General features: G+C 37.0%; 1 protein-coding gene across 14 annotated transcripts in view; it reads right to left on the bottom strand.

Moving 5' to 3' along the window:
* Positions 1-18,159, bottom strand: part of CEP128 (centrosomal protein 128) — a 601,725-nt gene that overhangs the window by 243,081 nt on the left and 340,485 nt on the right. For 13 of the 14 annotated variants that reach the window (XM_045162006.1, XM_045162005.1, XM_045162004.1 and 10 more), the window contains one exon: positions 11,585-11,777. In XM_045162006.1, the coding sequence (XP_045017941.1) occupies positions 11,585-11,777 (193 nt within the window). Of the gene's footprint in view, positions 1-6,786; positions 9,767-11,584; positions 11,778-18,159 lie in introns of those variants that run through there. The other variant, XM_044924675.2, reaches the window with a different exon arrangement.

Raw genomic sequence — 18,159 nt, 5'->3', positions numbered from 1 at the left:
CAATTGCACTCATCTCACACGCTAGTAAAGTAATGCTCAAAATTCTCCAAGCCAGGCTTCAACAGTACGTGAACTAGGAACTTCCAGATATTCAAGCTGGATTTAGAAAAGACAGAGGAACCAGAGATTAACTTGTCAACATCCATTGGATCATCAAAAAATCAAGAGCAATCCAGAAAATCACCTACTTCTCTTTTGTTGACTATGCCAAAGCCTTTGACTGTATGGATCACAACAAACTGAGCAAAATTTTTAAAGAGACTGGCATACCAGACCATCTGACCTGCCTCCTGAGAAATCTGTATGAAGATCAAGAAGCAACAATTAGAACTCAACATGGAACAACAGACTGGTTCCAAATCAGAAAAAGAGTATGTCAAAGCTGTATACTGTCACTCTGTTTATTTAACGTATATGCAGAAAACATCCTAAGAAATGCTGGACTGGATGAAGCACAAGCTGGAATTAAGACTGCCAGGAGAAATATCAATAACCTCAGATATGCAGATGACCACCCTTATGGCAGAAAGTGAAGAAGAATTAAAGGACCTCTTGATGAAAGTGTAAGAGAGGAGTGAAAAAGTTGGCTTAAAACTCAACATTAAAAAAATTAAGATCATGGCATCTGGTCCCATCACTTCATGGCAAATACATGGGGAAACAATGGAAACAGTGACAGACTTTATTTGGGGGGCTCAAAAATCACTGAAGATGGTGACTGCATCCATGAAACTAAAAGACACTTGCTCTTTGGAAGAAAAGTTATAACCAACCTAGACAGCATATTAAAAAGCAAAGACATTATGTTGCCAACAAAGGTCCTTCTAGTCAAAGCTATGGTTTTTCCAGTGGTCATGTATGGATTTTCCAGTGGTCATGAATGAATGTGACAGTGGACTATAAAGAAAGCTGAGCACCAAAGAATTGATGCATTTGAACTGGGGTGTTGGAAGAGACTCTTGAGAGTCCCTTGGACTGCAAGGAGATCCAACCAGTCCATCCTACAGGACATCAGTCCTGAATATTCATTGAAAGGACTGATGTTGAACCTGAAACTCCAATACTTTGGCCACCTGATGCAAAGAACTGACAGCTGAAAAGACCCTGATGCTGGGAAAGACTGAAGGTGGGAGGAGAAGGGGATGACAGATGATGAGATGGTTGGATGGTATCACCCACACAATGGACATGAGTTTGAACAAGCTCCAGGAGTTGGTGATGGACAGAGAGGCCGGGTATGCTGCAGTCCATGGGGTCACGAAGAGTCGGACACCACTGAGGGACTGACCTGCACCGAACTGGTGTGCGGGGCCATGCTGAGCAAATCTTTAATCCAATTTTATGCTTCTGGGTGGGGCTGTGGTACCTTCCTCAGGCCAAACTATGGCAGGGTAATGGCGGTAACGGCATCTCCTTCAAAAGGACTTATGCTAGCACCCCACAGCTCCCAGGACTGTTGTATTTGGTGCTGCTGACTGTTGACCCACACCTCTATCACAGACTCCTGGACACTCACAGGCAAGTCTGGCTCAGTCTCTTGTGGGGTCACTGCTGCTTTCTCCTGGGTCCTGGTGTGCACAAGGTTTTGTTTGTGCCCTCCAAGAGTCTGTTTTCCCAATCCTGTGGAAGTTCTGTAATCAAATACCACTGTCCTCCAAAGTCAACTTCCCTGAGGATTCTCAGTTCCTTTGCTGGATCCCCAGGTTGGGAAATCTGCTGTGGGCCCCAGAACTTTTGCAACAGTGTGAGCATTTCTTTGGTATAGTTGTTTGATATAGTTTGTGGGAAGTCTGCGTATTAGCTCTATGGTGGGGCTAATGGCGACCTCCTCCAAGAGGATGTATGCCACATACTGCGCCTCCCAGATCTGTTGCAGCCAGAGTCCTGTCCCTGTGGCAGGGTACTGCTGACCCGTGCCTCCACAGGAGACACTCAAACACTCAAAGGCAGGTCTGGCTCAGTCTCTTACAGAGGGCACTGCTCCTTTTCACAATGGAAATCAATCCTGAATATTCACTGGAAGGACTGATGCTGAAGCTGAAGCTCCAATACTCTGGCCACCTGATGTGAAGAGCCAACTCACTGGAAAAGACCCTGATGCTGTGAAAGATTGAAGGCAGGAGGAGAAGGGGATGACAGGACGAGATGGTTGGATGGCATCACCGACTCAATGGACATGAGTTTGAGCAAGATCCAGAAGTTTGTGAAGGACAGGTAAGCCTGGCATTCTGCAATCCATGGGGTCACAAAGAGTCGCACACAACCAAGCCACTGAACAACAACAAACAAGGGAATTTAGTTAAGTTGCAGGATACAAAATCCATACACAGAAAGTCCCTGCATCTCCATACACTAGCAACAAAAAAAAATCAGAAATAGAAATCAAGGAGTCAATCTCATTTACCATTGCAACAAAAAGAATAAAGTAGTTAGGAATAAACCTACCTAATGAGACAAAAGAGCTATATACAGAAAACTGTAGGACACTGATGAAAAGAAATCAAAGATGACATAAACAAATGGCAAGTTAATCCATGTTAATGGATTGGAAGAATATTGTGAAAAATGACTATACTATCCAAAGCAATCTACAGATTCAATACAATTCCTACCAAATTAGCAATGCCATTTTTCACAGAACTAGAACAAAAAATTTCACAATATATATGAAAACACAAAAAATTCCAAGTAGGCAAAGCAATCTTGAGAAAGAAGAACAGAGATGGAGGAATCAACCTTCCCGACTTCAGACTATACTACAAAGCTACGGTCATCAAGACAGTGTGGTACTGGCACAAAAACAGAAACACAGAGCAATGGAACAACATAGTAAGCCCAGAGACAAACCCATGCACCTATGGGTGTATATAGGCACCTTATCTTTGACAAAAAGCATATACAATGGGGAAAAGATATTCTCTTCAATGTGTGGTACTGAGAGAACTGGACAGTTAGGTGTAAAAGAATGAAATTAGAACACTTCCTAACAACACACACAAAGATAAACTCAAAATAGATTAAAGACCTAAATGTAGGACCAGGAACTATAAATCTCTTAGAGGAAAACATAAGCAGAACACTCTATGACATAAATCACGGCAAGATTTTCTATGGCCCATCTCCCAGAGTAATGGAAATAAAAACAAAAATAAACAAGTGAGGCTTAATTAAACTTAAAAGCTTTTGCATAACAAAGGAAACTATAAGCAAAGGGAAAAGACAACCCCCCAGAATGGGAGAAAATTATAGCAAATGAAACAATTGACAAAGGATTAATTTCCAAAATATACAAGCAGCTCATACAACTCAGTACCAGAAAAACAAATAACACAATAAAAATGTGGGCAAAAGACCTAAACAGACATTTCTCCAAAGAACACATACAGATGGTTAATAAACACATGAAAAGATGCTCAACATCACTTGTTGTTGTTGTTGTTCAGTCGACAAGTTGTGTCCAACTCTTCAAGACCCTATGGACTTCAGCACTTCAGGCTTCCCTGTCCCTCACCATCTCCTGGAGTTTGCCCAAGTTCATGTCCATTACATCAGTGATGCCATCCAACCATTATTATTTTTTGAGAGTCACTCATTATTAGAGAAACGCAAATCAAAACTACAATGAGATATTACCTCACACCTGTCAGAATGGGCATCGTTGAAAAATCTACTAATAACAAATGCTGGAGAGGCTCTGGAAAAAAGGGAACCCTCTTGCACTGTTGGTAGGAATGAAAATTGATACAGCCACTATGGAAGACAGTAAGGAGATTCCTTGATAAACTAGCAATACGAGTACCCATGACCCAGCAATCCAACTACTAGGCATACACCCTGAGGAAAACAAATGTGAAAAAGACACAGTACCCAGTGTTCACTGTGGGCTATGTACAATAGCTAGGGCAAGGAAGCAATCTAGATGCCCATCAACAGGTGAATGGATAAAGAAACAGTGGTACATACACACAACAGAATATTACTCAGCCAAAAAATGGAATGCATTTGAGTTAGTTCTAATGACGTGGATGAACCTAGAGCCTATTATACAGAGTGAAGTAAGTAGGAAAGAGAAAAACAAGTATTGTATATTAACGCATATATATAGAATCTAGGAAGATGGTACTAGTGAACCTACTTGCAGGGCAGCAATGGAGACACAAAAATAGAGAACAGAATAATGGACACGCAGAGGGGAGGAAGGAGAGTGTGGGACAAATGGGGAGAGTAACACGGAAAGGTATACACTACCATATGTAAAAATAGACAACCAATGGGAATTTGCTGTATGACTCAGGGAACTTGCACTGGGGCTCTGCAACAACCTAGAGGGGTGGGGAGGATTGGGAGGGAAGTTCAGGAGGGAGAGGACATATGTATAGCTATGGCTGACTCATGTTGATGTATCGTAGAAGCCAACACAATATTGTAAAGTAATTATCTGTCAATTAAAAATAAATAAATTTTTTTAATGGGTAGAAGACCAAAATAGACTTTTCTCCAAAGAAGACATTCAGATGGCTAATAAACACACGAAAAAATGCTCATCACTTATTATTATAGAAATACAAGTCACAACTTCAGTGAGGTATCACCTCACACCGGTCAGAATGGCCATCATATGATTTGTCAAATCAGGTTTTAGGTTACCTATAAAAACATTCTAAGAAGATAGTATACCCTTATGTACAAATGTGTGTGATAATTTGTTATGGAAGGGGTATTATGAAAATGAGCTCTTTTCGGTTTGATCTGTTTTTCTCAAGTAAGACATAACTAGTAACATTTTCCATCAAGTTTATAAAATCTGAATTTTTACAGTATGAATGCAACTAACTTTTGTAAGTAAATACTGGGTTTTATGAGCTTCTCCAGTGGCTCAGTGGTAAAGAATCCACCTGTAGTGCACCAGATTTGGAGACCTGTGTTTGATCCCTGGACTGGGAAAATCCGCTGGATAGGAAATGGCAAGCCACTCCAGTAATCTCTTACCTGGAAAATTCCCTGGACAGAGGAGCCTGGTGGGTTATAGACCATGGTGTCATAAAGAGTCAGACACAACTGACTGAGTAACTAAACAACAAAAATCAAAACTAAAATGAGGTATCATCTCACACCAGTCAGAATGGCCATCATCAAAAAAATCTACAAACAATAAATGCTGGCTGGAGAGGCTGTGGAGAAAAGGGAACCCTCTCGCACTGTTGGTGGGAATGCAAATTGCTACAGCCACTATGGAGAACAGTATGGGATAAAAAATACAAAATCATACTTTGAAAATGATTTCCTCTTTTGTAGTACACTAAGCATATTCAAGGTTATTCCTAAAAGATGTCACCTTTATCAATAGCTTTATTAGGTAGCAGAGAAATGGATGGAAGACAGCTGGGACCCAAGGAATGAACACACCCACAGGAGTGTGACTGCTTGGGAAAGTCATCCATTTGGGGGACTCTGGGAGGCTCAGAGGTGAAGAGCAGTCAAGTAGAAGGCAGCAACCAGAGGTTAAGAAGATCTTGCAAATACAAAGCTTCTAAAGAGCTAAATAAGACAGCATAGTCTAAATGTAGAAGGAGCAGCAGATACATGAGAAACCACCAAGGAAAACTTGGTAAAGTCACCAGTTACAGGGGACAAGGAATAGGAGAAAGCAATCTTACTTTTGAGTCGTAAGTCTGAGAATGGGTTTTAAATGCAACTTTAGCTTAATTTCTTCCCTGAATATGACTATGATTCAAACGCAAGCAGACCAGCTTTGCTGTCCTATGAAACAGTAGAAAATAATACAGATAATCTATGAATAGATCAAAAAAGAAAATCTAAAATTCATTTGTAGAGTATACTTAAAATTTATGGATTTTCCAGAATACATTCCAGGATATAAAAATACATCCAATAATTTAGGAGAGGAAAAATGTAACTTTAAATATCTGAATTCTACATTCAGTGCTTCACTGTTGCTAACTATGTAACTGAAAGTATTGAAAATGTTTGTTTTCCAAATTAATTAACCAATAGAAGAAGTACAAGAATAGGCCCATTACACAGATAGGCAGGTGGGTGGGGATATTTATAACTAAAGAATAATTAGCCATAACTTTCTATTGTAAATTTACTCAGTAACAATATGAATATTGTTATAGAGTCAATCAAAGTTGATACCTGTTTAGATCTGCATATCATTAATTTATTCAATTCTGGTCTTAGGCACATTTAATCAGTGAAGTTTAATTTCAATCCCAGTTGACCTGTTGGCCTGGCTGTGTTTTAAATAACACTAAACACATGAGAAATAAAATTATTATAATGAAACATGTATAAGCAAAAACAAGGACTAAGATTAAAACAAACTTCTGATTTTACTCAAGTAGTGGATATAATTTTTTAAAAACCCACTGTTTCTCAATTGGTTTTTGAAAATAATTATGAAGAAAATCTGAAAATACATGAGGGAAGATATGACTTCACATTAAACAAAATAATAGTTTAGTAAGTTTAAATAATTTCCTCAATCAATTAAAATTCTTTCATTATCTATAATGATCAAGATCACTGAACTTCTGAACAAACTGGTGAAATGTAAAATAAAGTGCTAAATAGATTCTTTTTAATTAACCAGAATCCAAATAAATTACATTACACTTAGAGATTATCTCTTAATTTAGAATGCTTAATTATATTCCGACATGCAATAGAAAAAAATTGGTTTTCCTAGCTCTTAGACTAGATAATGACTAACATTTGTATAAGTTGCATGACTGCCAAATATTCTTTCAATGAGACAAATTAAAAAAAACCGCTTGAAACAATGTGGGAAATAAACTATGAATCACAAGTAGGAGAAAACCTTAACCGATAAATACATAATGCACACACACAACATAAATGATACAACCCCATGTTTCCCTATACTAGGAAAGAGTACTGGAGCGAAAGTACTCTTCATTTTCACTCCAGGAAAGATGCCTTCGGTTCACAAGTCCCGCCCTTGTATCTGTCCCAAAAATGAATTCTAAGAAATTGTTCTTTATTCTGCCATCAACACAGAAATGGTACAAAAATTCAGAAAAAGGACAAGGGAAAACAGAGGAAATAATTAAAAGGAGTTATTCAGAACACTGGGAAATCAAAAGAAAATCCTTAAAAAACTGAGATCACTACTGGTAAGAAGCGAATCACATAGATGAGAACCTGTGGAAGTGCCTTGAATAGAATAAAAGTTTTATAAAACTGAAAAATACTAAATCATATCTCTATCATATAGTAAAAATACTCATCCTCAGAGCCATATATAGGAATATACAGTGTACCAGTTTCATCACTAAGCTGACTCTATTCCTTGAATGACAAGTGTTATCATCCTTTGGATATTTTACAAAACAAGCAAGCAAACAAAAAAACTATGAGAAATGTTTTGGCTTTAAATTCATAAGGCTTCTACTAAAACAGGTCTTCCAAAGTCTAACACGGCAAATCCAGTAGCTTTGGCTCATTCCTTGCATCCTCTTCTCCAAACAGGCATTGAATATATACAAGGCAAAGATTAATTATATCCAATCACAAATGTTGAGGAGCTAACAGTCAAAATAAGGAAACCATTACAAAACTTACTGTGACAAATTAAACTACCCAAAACAGCAATGTATTCAAAGTGCTAAAACAGTAATGGAAGAAGAAATGTCTAACTCTTGTCCTTATTCTTTCTAAGATTCATTTCTCTACCTTTACTTTTGACCCCACTCACTCTCGTATCTTCTGGGTTCCTGCTATACCAATTAACCTTTCTTTCACCTATTCAACATCACCCATTCCTGGATCCTTCTACTCGACATTTATAATCACACTTAAGCTTCTCTATGATCAGTAGCAAATAGAAATTATACTCTAAAAGTTATATTCATTCTACTGTTAAGGACTGAAACTACTTTAGATATAAACAACATGTTTTATATTGTTTATTTTCTTTTTGATACTCAGGTATTAAAATTTATTTTCACGTGCAATACCAGAGAGCTACCCCACGTTATAGTACAAAAGGAGACAAGAATGACTACTAATAACATTACAGCATGTTTTAAATGAATCAGGAATCTCCTAGAAAATATTATCACAAAATGAATAAAAATATAAATGGCTTAAATACTTCTGCTGTAAAATGGAATACATAACTGAAATATTAGGAAAGGCAAATACTGTTACCTAATCCCAAAGTGCCATAACAAAAATGCAAACCACTCTAATTAAATTACTTAACTTCTGCCAAATATTTGCTGATTTGCAATTTGGTTTTGCAGAATTCATTTTGGAATGTACATTGTGTTTTTTTCTTTCACTGAACACAGATGTTATGGCTCCCTTATCAACTGTGCCCCTTTAATGTTCTTTCATCCATTCACTCATTCAGCAAACATTTGACATATCTATTATGTGCCAAGTTCTTCTCAGGCACTGGGGTACATAGTGTTGAACAAAATAACGAAATCACTACCTTCATAGAAACTCCATCCAGTGGATACACTCAACTAAACACATTTCTCAATTGTGTGTCATCCCCAAACTCACTGAGGCAAGAAACAAGATGTTTCTGTCCCAAGACAGTCCTCTGAATGCTGGCCACAGCCACAGTCTATGCTAACATAAGACTTAAAACAGCTGAACTAAGGGAAAAAAACACAGGTAGGGCAATGATGCAACCTTTCCCACTGCCCACTTGTCAGCCCACTTCATTGCTATTCCAACAAACAGGTGCTCATAAGAAATAATCAAACAAACAACCTGAGCGACAGTCCTCTGCTGCAAAAATATACCTTCTGAAGTAGCTGAAGGACTATTTCCCTTCTTCCACATTCCATTAGTACCTTTCCCTTTATTCAGAAAAGGTAACTCCCTTATAAAGAGGCCGTTCATAATGGTTTATTTCATCATTACATGTATTACAGTCGCAATAAATGATATATGACAGGAAAGGACAGATCTGAGAGCCTGGATTCACAGTGCAGGCTACCAAGAATGTCGCCTCTCTAGGCACTGCATCTGTCAGAGTGGGGGGAACGGATGAAGATCCCAGGGACTCCAACAAAGCCAAATAAGCACATGACCTACCCAAAAGAGAAACTGGGTAAGAAGACAAAATTTCATCTTTAAGGGAAAGGAATTTAAGAGGCCATGTGAATTTTTAATTACTTCAGAAAGAAAAATGATGTACACTAAATAGTCAGTCACAATCATAAAGTGCCTGGAAAGCAAAGATGGGTTCTTTGTTTAATTAAGAGTTTACAATTTCAGTTTAAGAAAAAGATGTTTTAATAAAGTTATCTGCTATATTTGTTCATAATAATCAGCATTTCATAAGCAAGAATGGAGCTAAATCATACCATATAGATATCCCTCCTTCTAAGGGTCTCTGACAAAAGAAATCCCTCTAACATGTACAAAAATTCTAGCTTTTAGTAGACCTCATAGTTTCAAAGCATGTATTCTTACCTAGGAAAACTGCCACACACAGGAGCAGTGAGCTATCAGAATATTAAGAAGGTAGGCAGTGGTTGGTTTATTAAAAAATTACTAAAAATAACTACTTACACAAGTTAAAATATCATACCTAAATCTTCTCTGCTGCAGTTTATATCTCTTTACCCTTTTCTTGTTGCCATTCATAACAATGAAGAATTTCTAAGTCAACAACTATTAAACTTCTAAGAGGTCCATGACAATAACTTCTCAGCAGATTTCGTCTCCTTTTGGAACACTCCAGCTCCAACCTACAGCCCTAAAATAGCCCAGAAAACAGAAGAAAACTCTTATCTTCCTAATAATACATGTGTACGTATGCAACTATAACAGGCCTGGCTTGTTCTTCATTATCCATATTACGTCCTCATTATTTCTGGATCACAGACAGCACTCATACATGTTATACCCGAAAGTCAAAAAATTACCATATCATCCCTCTATCACAAAAGTTTGGGTATTCCTCAGACTTTTACTTTTTCTAATTTTTAAAGAATAGACAAAACATGATCCTTTTTGGTCTCCCAACAAATCAGCCCCTCTTTCCCAACATTGCTATTTCTCCCAACGGCAAAAGCACTAAGACCTTGAGTATCCTGTGACTCTTCTCTCATTCACCTACACTGTTCAATCTTGCACTAATTCCTCAACAGTATCTTACATTTGTTGCCACTACTAATGTCCTCTGTCAGGCCCTCTTTTGCTTTTATTGAGACTGTTACAATAGGCTCCTAATTAGATTCATGGGATCTTAAGAGTGGGGCATGACTTAGCAACTAATTAGATGCATTTCCACAATCAATATCAAAATGGGATCTAACAACAGAGTTTCGAAACATTTGGAGGAAAAAAAAATCACACACTCAAAATAGCTGGATATCGCTATCAGTTATTGATAGAAAAAATCCTCTATCAGTTATTGATAGAAATAATTAATATCAGTAGGGATATAGAAACCACCGGAAATGCAGAACAATGTGAAACAATTAAGCATAAGTGACTTTTATAGAACATTTCACAATAAATGCAGAATATAACTTATTTTCAAGTGCACATGGAAAATTTACTAACAGAGACCACATTTGGGGCAATAAAACAAGTCTCAGAAAAGAATCGAAATCATGGAGTATGTTTTACAACTGCAAGGGTACTAAGTTTAGAAATTGATAATATCTGTAAAATTCTACATAATTGGAAACTAAGTAGTAAACTTCTTTAAAAAAAAAAAATTCCACATGTCAGAGAAGAAATCACATGGGAAATATCTTCTAAACGAAACTAATAATAAAAGGACAACACACCAGAATTTGTGAAATGCACTTCAAGTATTACTAAGATGGAAATTTACAATTTTAAATGACTATATTTAGAAACAGAAAGATTAAAATAAAGTTTCCAACTTATGAATCCAGGAGAAAAACAAATGATGTACAAAGGAAGTAAAGGAAAGGAAATAAAAATGACAATATAGATCAATAAAACACTAAAAAGACAAATAACAGAAAAAATTAAAAATCAAAGGCTGTTTCTTTGAAATAGTAACAAAATTAATAAAACCCCCAGCAAGACTTATACAAACAAAAGAACAGAAACAAATTAACAATACCAGGAATATAATAAGAGACAGCAGCACAGATCTTACAGAAACTAAAAGAATTAAAAAGGGGCTATTACAAAAAACTTTAAGTCAATAAATTTGACAACTTCAATAATTTGGGAAAATAGATACAAAGTAAATATTTATTGAGTGAATGGGTATTTTAGTGAAGTAAAATATAAATTTTAGCATCTTACTAGGGAAGAACAAACATGACTTACCTAATTAGCATTTGCAAATGGCCAAAAGACAGAAATGTACGCAGCAGGGATACAGGAGCTAAAGGAGAAATTCTCGAGGAGAAACAGTTCTCTCTTCCACACCCAGAAATGAAGATAAGGAGACAAGAGACGAGGAAAGGAGAGGAATTTGGAAATTTTGTAGTTCAAACTGAAGGCAAGAGAAACAGAATATTTTTCTCCCAACCCTAAGATTTCATGAATATAAAGAAAAATAAAAGAGAAAGAGCAATTAACATACCTCTCTTCTCTCGGTGTATTTCTTCCAGAAGTTGCTCCTGTCTTTCTATCTGTTCAAAGAGACACTGAAGCTCAGCTTCCTTGTTCTCAGTCATATTCCTGAGTTGCTGTCTGCACAACATCAGCTGGTGCCGTAGACTTTTTTCTCTATTTTCTCTCTCTTTCAGCTCCTCACAGAGCCACTGAAGTTTAGTCTAAAAATATGACATTTATTCTAATTTTTAAAAATCTAGAAAACAGTAGCATTCCAAAACATGACAAAGTCATGATAATCTAAATTTAGACAATAACTAATGAATTTAAGCAAAATTTTAAATTACCCATAATGTTTAAATTTGCATAATGGTTTATATCAGTTAAAAGCTCATGCAGAAAATTATTTTCTTGGATATTTATAAAACACTTGGTATGCTCTATCATCTTTGGAAAGGCAATATCACAGAAAGTTTAGCCTATTAAACTTCATGTTGTAATACAATTAATCCCCTAATTAGCTTAGTACAAATATTTGAAAATCCAAAGCACTCCATAATAGACCTAGAAAAACTTGTTATAAAAGAGAATGTTATTTCAGAGATTAAAAAATAAGATAAAATTCCTAAATTTTGTTTCTAAAAGTGTATATACCCAAGGGTATTGCTAAGCAGGTAGAGAGAGAGATTTTATACAGCATGAGTCAGATCAAGTCAGCATTTTTCCATATTTAAAACTAGGAAATTTAATTAAAGCAACTTTCTTTTCCAAAGACTCTAACCTCACCAATGCTAATATTTAAATATTAAAAGCAGGGATGAGAAAAGAACTTTCACATTTAGTAGAACAAAACTTCAGTTGGGTCTTATGATGTTCCCAAGTGAGAGTACCATCCAGCTGCTGCTGCTAGGTTGCTTCAGTCGTGTCCGGCTCTGTGCAACCCCATAGACGGCAGCCCACCAGGCTCCCCAGTCCCTGGGATTCTCAAGGCAAGAACACTGGAGTGGCTTGCCATTTTCTTCTCCAATGCATGAAGGTGAAAGTGAAGTCACTCAGTCGTGTCCGACTCTTATTGACCCCACGGACTGTAGCCCACCAGGCTCCTCCGTCCGTGGGATTTTCCAGGCAAGAGTAGTGGAGTGGGTTGCCATTGCCTTCTCTGATCCAGCTGCTAGTTGACTTTAAATAATCTAAACAGTCTTCACCTCAATAAGAAGCAAAATAGTGGAAGCTGTGAACTAGAAGGGTAAATGCGATTAAGCTAACGGACAATCTCCCTGAATAGTACATATCATAAGCAAGAATATTCTAAGCCTCCAGAAGTCTAAAATGCTGTTTGGACATGCCCCAGTTTATTAAAAATAGCTGTGATAGAATCATTTAGCAGGTTTAATCCCTGGGTTGGGAAGATCCCCTGGAGAAGGAAATGGCAACCCACTCCAGGAATCTTGCCTGGAAAATCCCATGGACAGAGGAGCCTGGCAGGCTACAGTCCATGGGGTCCCAAGAGTTGGACATGACTGAGCGACTTCACTTCACTGATAGTAAATGCCCAGAACAGACAAATCTATAGAGATAAAAGCAGATTACTTACTGACTAGTGCTACCAGGAGGGTGAGATGGGCAGATATGTTAAGAACCTGATGGCTAATGGTCCAGATTGTCTTTTGGGGGTAATGAAAATGTCCCAAAATTCATGTAGTGATGGCTGCACCTCTCTGTGAATATACTAAAAACTACTAAATGTTAACTCTAAATAGGTCAGTTTTATATCTCAATTTAGCTATTATTTAATAAAAAATAAAAGGGGGGAGGAGATACATCAACAAAAGCTAAAGTTACATCGCCCTGCAGAGATGAGACCTGACTATAGTACTTGCTGTACAATTTGCAGGCCTTTGTCTTGTCTCTATGTCACTAGATAAATACAGGAAACAGTGTATTAAATAAATACAGTGGAAACAGTGACAGACTTTATTTCACGGGGCTCCAAAATCACTGCCAACCAGTCCATCCTAAAGGAGATCAGTCCTGGGTGTTCATTGGAAGGACTGATGTTGAAGCTGAAACTCCAATACTTTGGCCACCTGATGCAAAGAGCTGACTCACTTGAAAAGACCCTGATACTGGGAAAGATTAAAGGCAGGAGGAGAAGGGGATGACAGAGGATGAGATGGTTGGATGGCATCACCGACTCAATGAACATGGGTTTGGATGAACTCCAGGAGTTGGTGGTGGACAGGGGGGCCTGGCGTGCTGCAGTTCATGTGATTGCAAAGAGTTGGACATGACTGAGCTGAACTGAAATACAGGAAGTCCTCAACTTATATGAGGATGTGAACTTCCAATTATGACTATAGAAATTTAATTAAGTCTGCTTCATTTCCCAATATCCACTTTGAAATACTATTGCACACGCAACCTTCTGATCTGGAGTCATAGAAAAAGAAAAAAATAAAATTTCACAGCACAGAAAGCCATAAAAGATAATCAATTCTGCCAGATTAAAGGATCTCTTTGTACTAATGCATTTAGGAAGAAAACACAGTCAGCGTGAGGGTGAGAGATATACCATCATCCCCATCTAACCACAAATATGAGACAAGGAAGTGAACTGACTGTTCTTTAGAAAGTATACTCTCTAGATAGAGTGGAGAAAATATCAGGAAGCCAAGAAGCTGTTACAGCAGTCCAAACAAGTGAAAAATGATAATAATGACTGGACCAAACTGTTTGTATATGAGACTTAAATGTAATTGGGGTAAGGAAGAAGGAGGAATTGGCATTGACGGCCAATTTTTAGCTTAATAAACTAAAACAGGAAACCTAGAAAAAGCAAAGATTTAGGGGTTAAGAAGTTAAATTAGGCTGAATTAGACTGAAGTTAGGATCAAAACACACAGAAATATAGATAATAATTGGATATATAGATCTAAAGCTCAAGAGATATGGTCGAGATACAAACTAAAAAATCAATAGTGTAAAGGAAGTTAAAGGCATAGGAACAGATAAAATGGCCCCTAAAGAATATCTACAGAGAGAAGAGAAGAGGGTTTCGAAGAGATAAACACAAGTGAAACTCCAAAATAAAAACTGAGGATATAAATGGAAATTTAGGAGGAAAATATGAGTCTGGGGCAACTGAACCCCAAAGAAAGAAAATATTATAACAAGGTGGATATCCTCAATGTCAAAGATTCAAAAGGAAGGGACAAGCATATAAAGCAATTTAAAAAACATAAATTTTGTCAAAAATGATTGCAGCTCAGCCCATCAAACCAAAATAGGACTAAAAACATGAACACCAAATTGTTTGCAGTGATTATGCCTTTATACCTACCAAAGACGAGTGTCAAGTATATAGAAAATATGTTCCCTTTTGTATTTCTTGAAAAGTTCCATTCAGGCTACTATGTTACAGAAAACAAGGGCAAGAAGGACACTACTTCTGATGTGGTGTCATATCCATGGTTCTTCTTCTTAATTCTGTTTTTTACCACAAAAAAATGAAATCCTAGCATTATTAGATCTTCTTATGCCTCAGAAGGAAAACAAATTCCATGTGGTAATAATGCACTTACTTGATTTTTTAAAAAATATTCACTACCAATTCAATTTTTTAACACTCAAGTGGTCCAAACAGAATGAGTCCCTGGGGATCACTAGCTTCCATCATCTAGTTTAATCTGTTCTTTCTCAATGATTTAATAGCAAATGTAAATAATACCTTCAATTTCCTTTTTCTCAATGGTTTCCTACCTATTCCTTATTCCATTCCAATCTTTGGCCTGTTGTTAAGAGAGAATACAAAAAAAAAAAAATTCTGTTTTATCATAACAGTACTCCTACTGGTTCTGATAAAAACAGAATAACAAAAAATTATCTGAAACAAATCAATAATCAGGTTTGATCTGTGTTATCGACTGAATTATACTCCCCTCAAAATCATGTTAAAACCCTAACCAAAGACACAGGGACTTTAGGGAAGTAATAAAGGTTAAATGAGGTCTTAAGGGTACTGTTCTCTAAAGAAGAGACACTCTCTGACACCTAACCTTCAGCTCTTCCAACCATGGCCATAGCCCCCACATGAAAGATGACTGTCTAGGAGGCAAGAAGTCTCACCAGAAATCAGTTCTAGCACTGAGTGACCTTGGAATTCTAGGCCACAGAACTGTGAGAAAATAAATATCTGTTGTTTGACTCACCCAGTTTTCTTATGGCAGCCCTAGCCAACTAGTACAATAAGACCTACAGCTTTAGTTAATTCCTGTTGAGCCTTTATTCAACTGCCATACAAAATTAAAAACAGGTCATAGTTAGATGCTTGTTATGAGTTGAGTAAGTATGCACAATATATTGTTAATCCTAGAAAACAAATTGATTTACGGAAATTTAACCAACCAATCATCAATTAAGAGAATCAGAGTTTGTTAGAGAAATACCCATTACCTTTCATTAAGTATCTTGGAGAAACAGCTTGGAACACAGTATAAGAATAACTTCACCAATTCCAAACAATAATTAGATGACAAGACTATAAATCACAGTGCAAATGCCATTCTATTTAACCACTCACAAGAGTAGCTTACAGATTACATAATAGGCTCATTTATTTAACTATATCAACAAATATTGCTAAGTAAACAAAAATAGGGCAAAAAACTTTAAATCAGTTTTTTTTTTTTTTTTAACCTTCTTAGTTGACAGCTTGCAACTAGGTGGAAATATTTTTAAGTATCTAGTAAAACATCCATAGTGATATTTTAAATCTGTACGAATCCTCTAGTGAGCTTTAGTGGAATAATATACCAGAAGTCATTAAGGAATGACTCAAAGCTAAAAATAGAAAATTCAAATAAAAAGATTATAGTTGATAGAGTTAGCAATAAGATCAGGAACCATAACTTTGTTGCTTTTAACTACCATGCTTCCTCCATTAAAAGAACCAGAGATAAAAAGGACAGTAATTTTTTAGAATGTGCTAGGTTACCAAAATAAGAATTAACCCAGAACTGCAAAATTAAAGTTGAAATCAACCTCAAAATGTAATTCTTTCAATAAAACTTTCTACTTTTTTATTTGGTTTGAATATCATCTAGAAGAAATATACCTATATTTATAGTTCATTTTAGAAAATACAAAATAATTCCGCCAATTAAACTGAGTGAGTTCCCTGTGTACGACCTAAAGGATATTTCCACCATAAGAAGATACCTGAGTATCTGTATCACATTTTGCTGTCGACACTGGAAGAATAAAATACTAGATGATCATTTGCAACCTTCAACAAGAATTAAATACAATGAGTCCAATGACAAACCTAGACAGCACTTTAAAAAGCAGATGTCACTTTGCTGACCAAGGTCCATCTAGTCAAAGCTATGATTTTTCTGGTAGTCATGTATGGATGTGAGAGCTGGAAACTATAAAGAAAGCTGTTTTGAATTGTGCTGGAGAAGATCCTTGAGAGCCCCTTGGACTGCAAAGAGATCCAACCAGTCAATCCTAAAGGACATCACTCCTGATATTCATTGGAAACTCCAATAGTTTGGCCACCTGATGTTAACAACCGATTCACTGGAAAAAACCCTAATGCTAGAAAAGAGTGAAGGCAGGAGGAGAAGGGGGAGACAGAGGATGAGATGATTGGATAGCATCACTGACTCCATGGGCATGAACTGGAGCAAACTCCAGGAGACAGTGAAGGACAGGGGAGCCTGGTGTTGTTGCACTCCACGGGGTTGTAAAGAGTTGGACATGACTTAGCAACTGAACAAAAACAACAAAACTTCTCATAATAGTTTTTTTAATCCACATCACTAAAAAGACAATATTCATAAATATAAAGTTTATATTCAAGTATAGGTTACACAATCAGAATAAAAAAACAGTGGCCCAGAGTTCAGAGCTCCAGGTTCCCAAACCCTTTTCAGAAACTAGCTTTATGTCCTTAGGTAAAACTCATAACTCCCAGGATCTCTTTCTCATCTACAAAATAAAAAGTCAAACTTCACGACCTCTGAAACTGCTTCAGTTACACCATTTCTAAAACAGTAGGGAAAAACAAGTACTTGTCACGTTATAGAACATCAGTTCAGTCGCTCAGTCGTGTCCAACTCTTGGCGACCCTATGGACTGCAGCACGCCAGGCTTCCCTGCCCATCACCAACTCCCGGAGCTTGTTATACTACAGAAAGTGTAACTCTTTGAGATGATATGCATGTGTGTTCAGTCATGTCTGACTCTTTGCAACCCCACTGACTGTAGCCTGCCAGGCTCCTTTGTCCATGGAATTCTCCAGGCAAGAACAGCAGAATGGGTTGCAATTTCCTCCTCTAGGGGGTCTTTCTGACACAGGGATGGAATATGCATCTCCTGCATTGGCAGACAGATTCTTTACCACTGAGCCAACTGGGAAGCCCCTTTGGGATGATACCAAATGGGAAAATCCCTAAATAACTTGGAAGCATATTTTTTTATATATTGATATATAACCTTAAAATGTAAATACTATTGATCAAATAATACCAGTTTGAGATCTGATATATTTCTGAAATCTAACCTGCTTGCTCCTTATTCATTGGTGACAGTTAACCTGAG

This window comes from Bubalus bubalis, chromosome 11 (genome assembly GCF_019923935.1).
Source record: "Bubalus bubalis isolate 160015118507 breed Murrah chromosome 11, NDDB_SH_1, whole genome shotgun sequence".
Lineage (NCBI taxonomy): Eukaryota > Metazoa > Chordata > Mammalia > Artiodactyla > Bovidae > Bubalus > Bubalus bubalis.
Note: the sequence above shows the minus strand (reverse complement) of the source record. Positions and strands in the feature narration are given on the sequence as shown.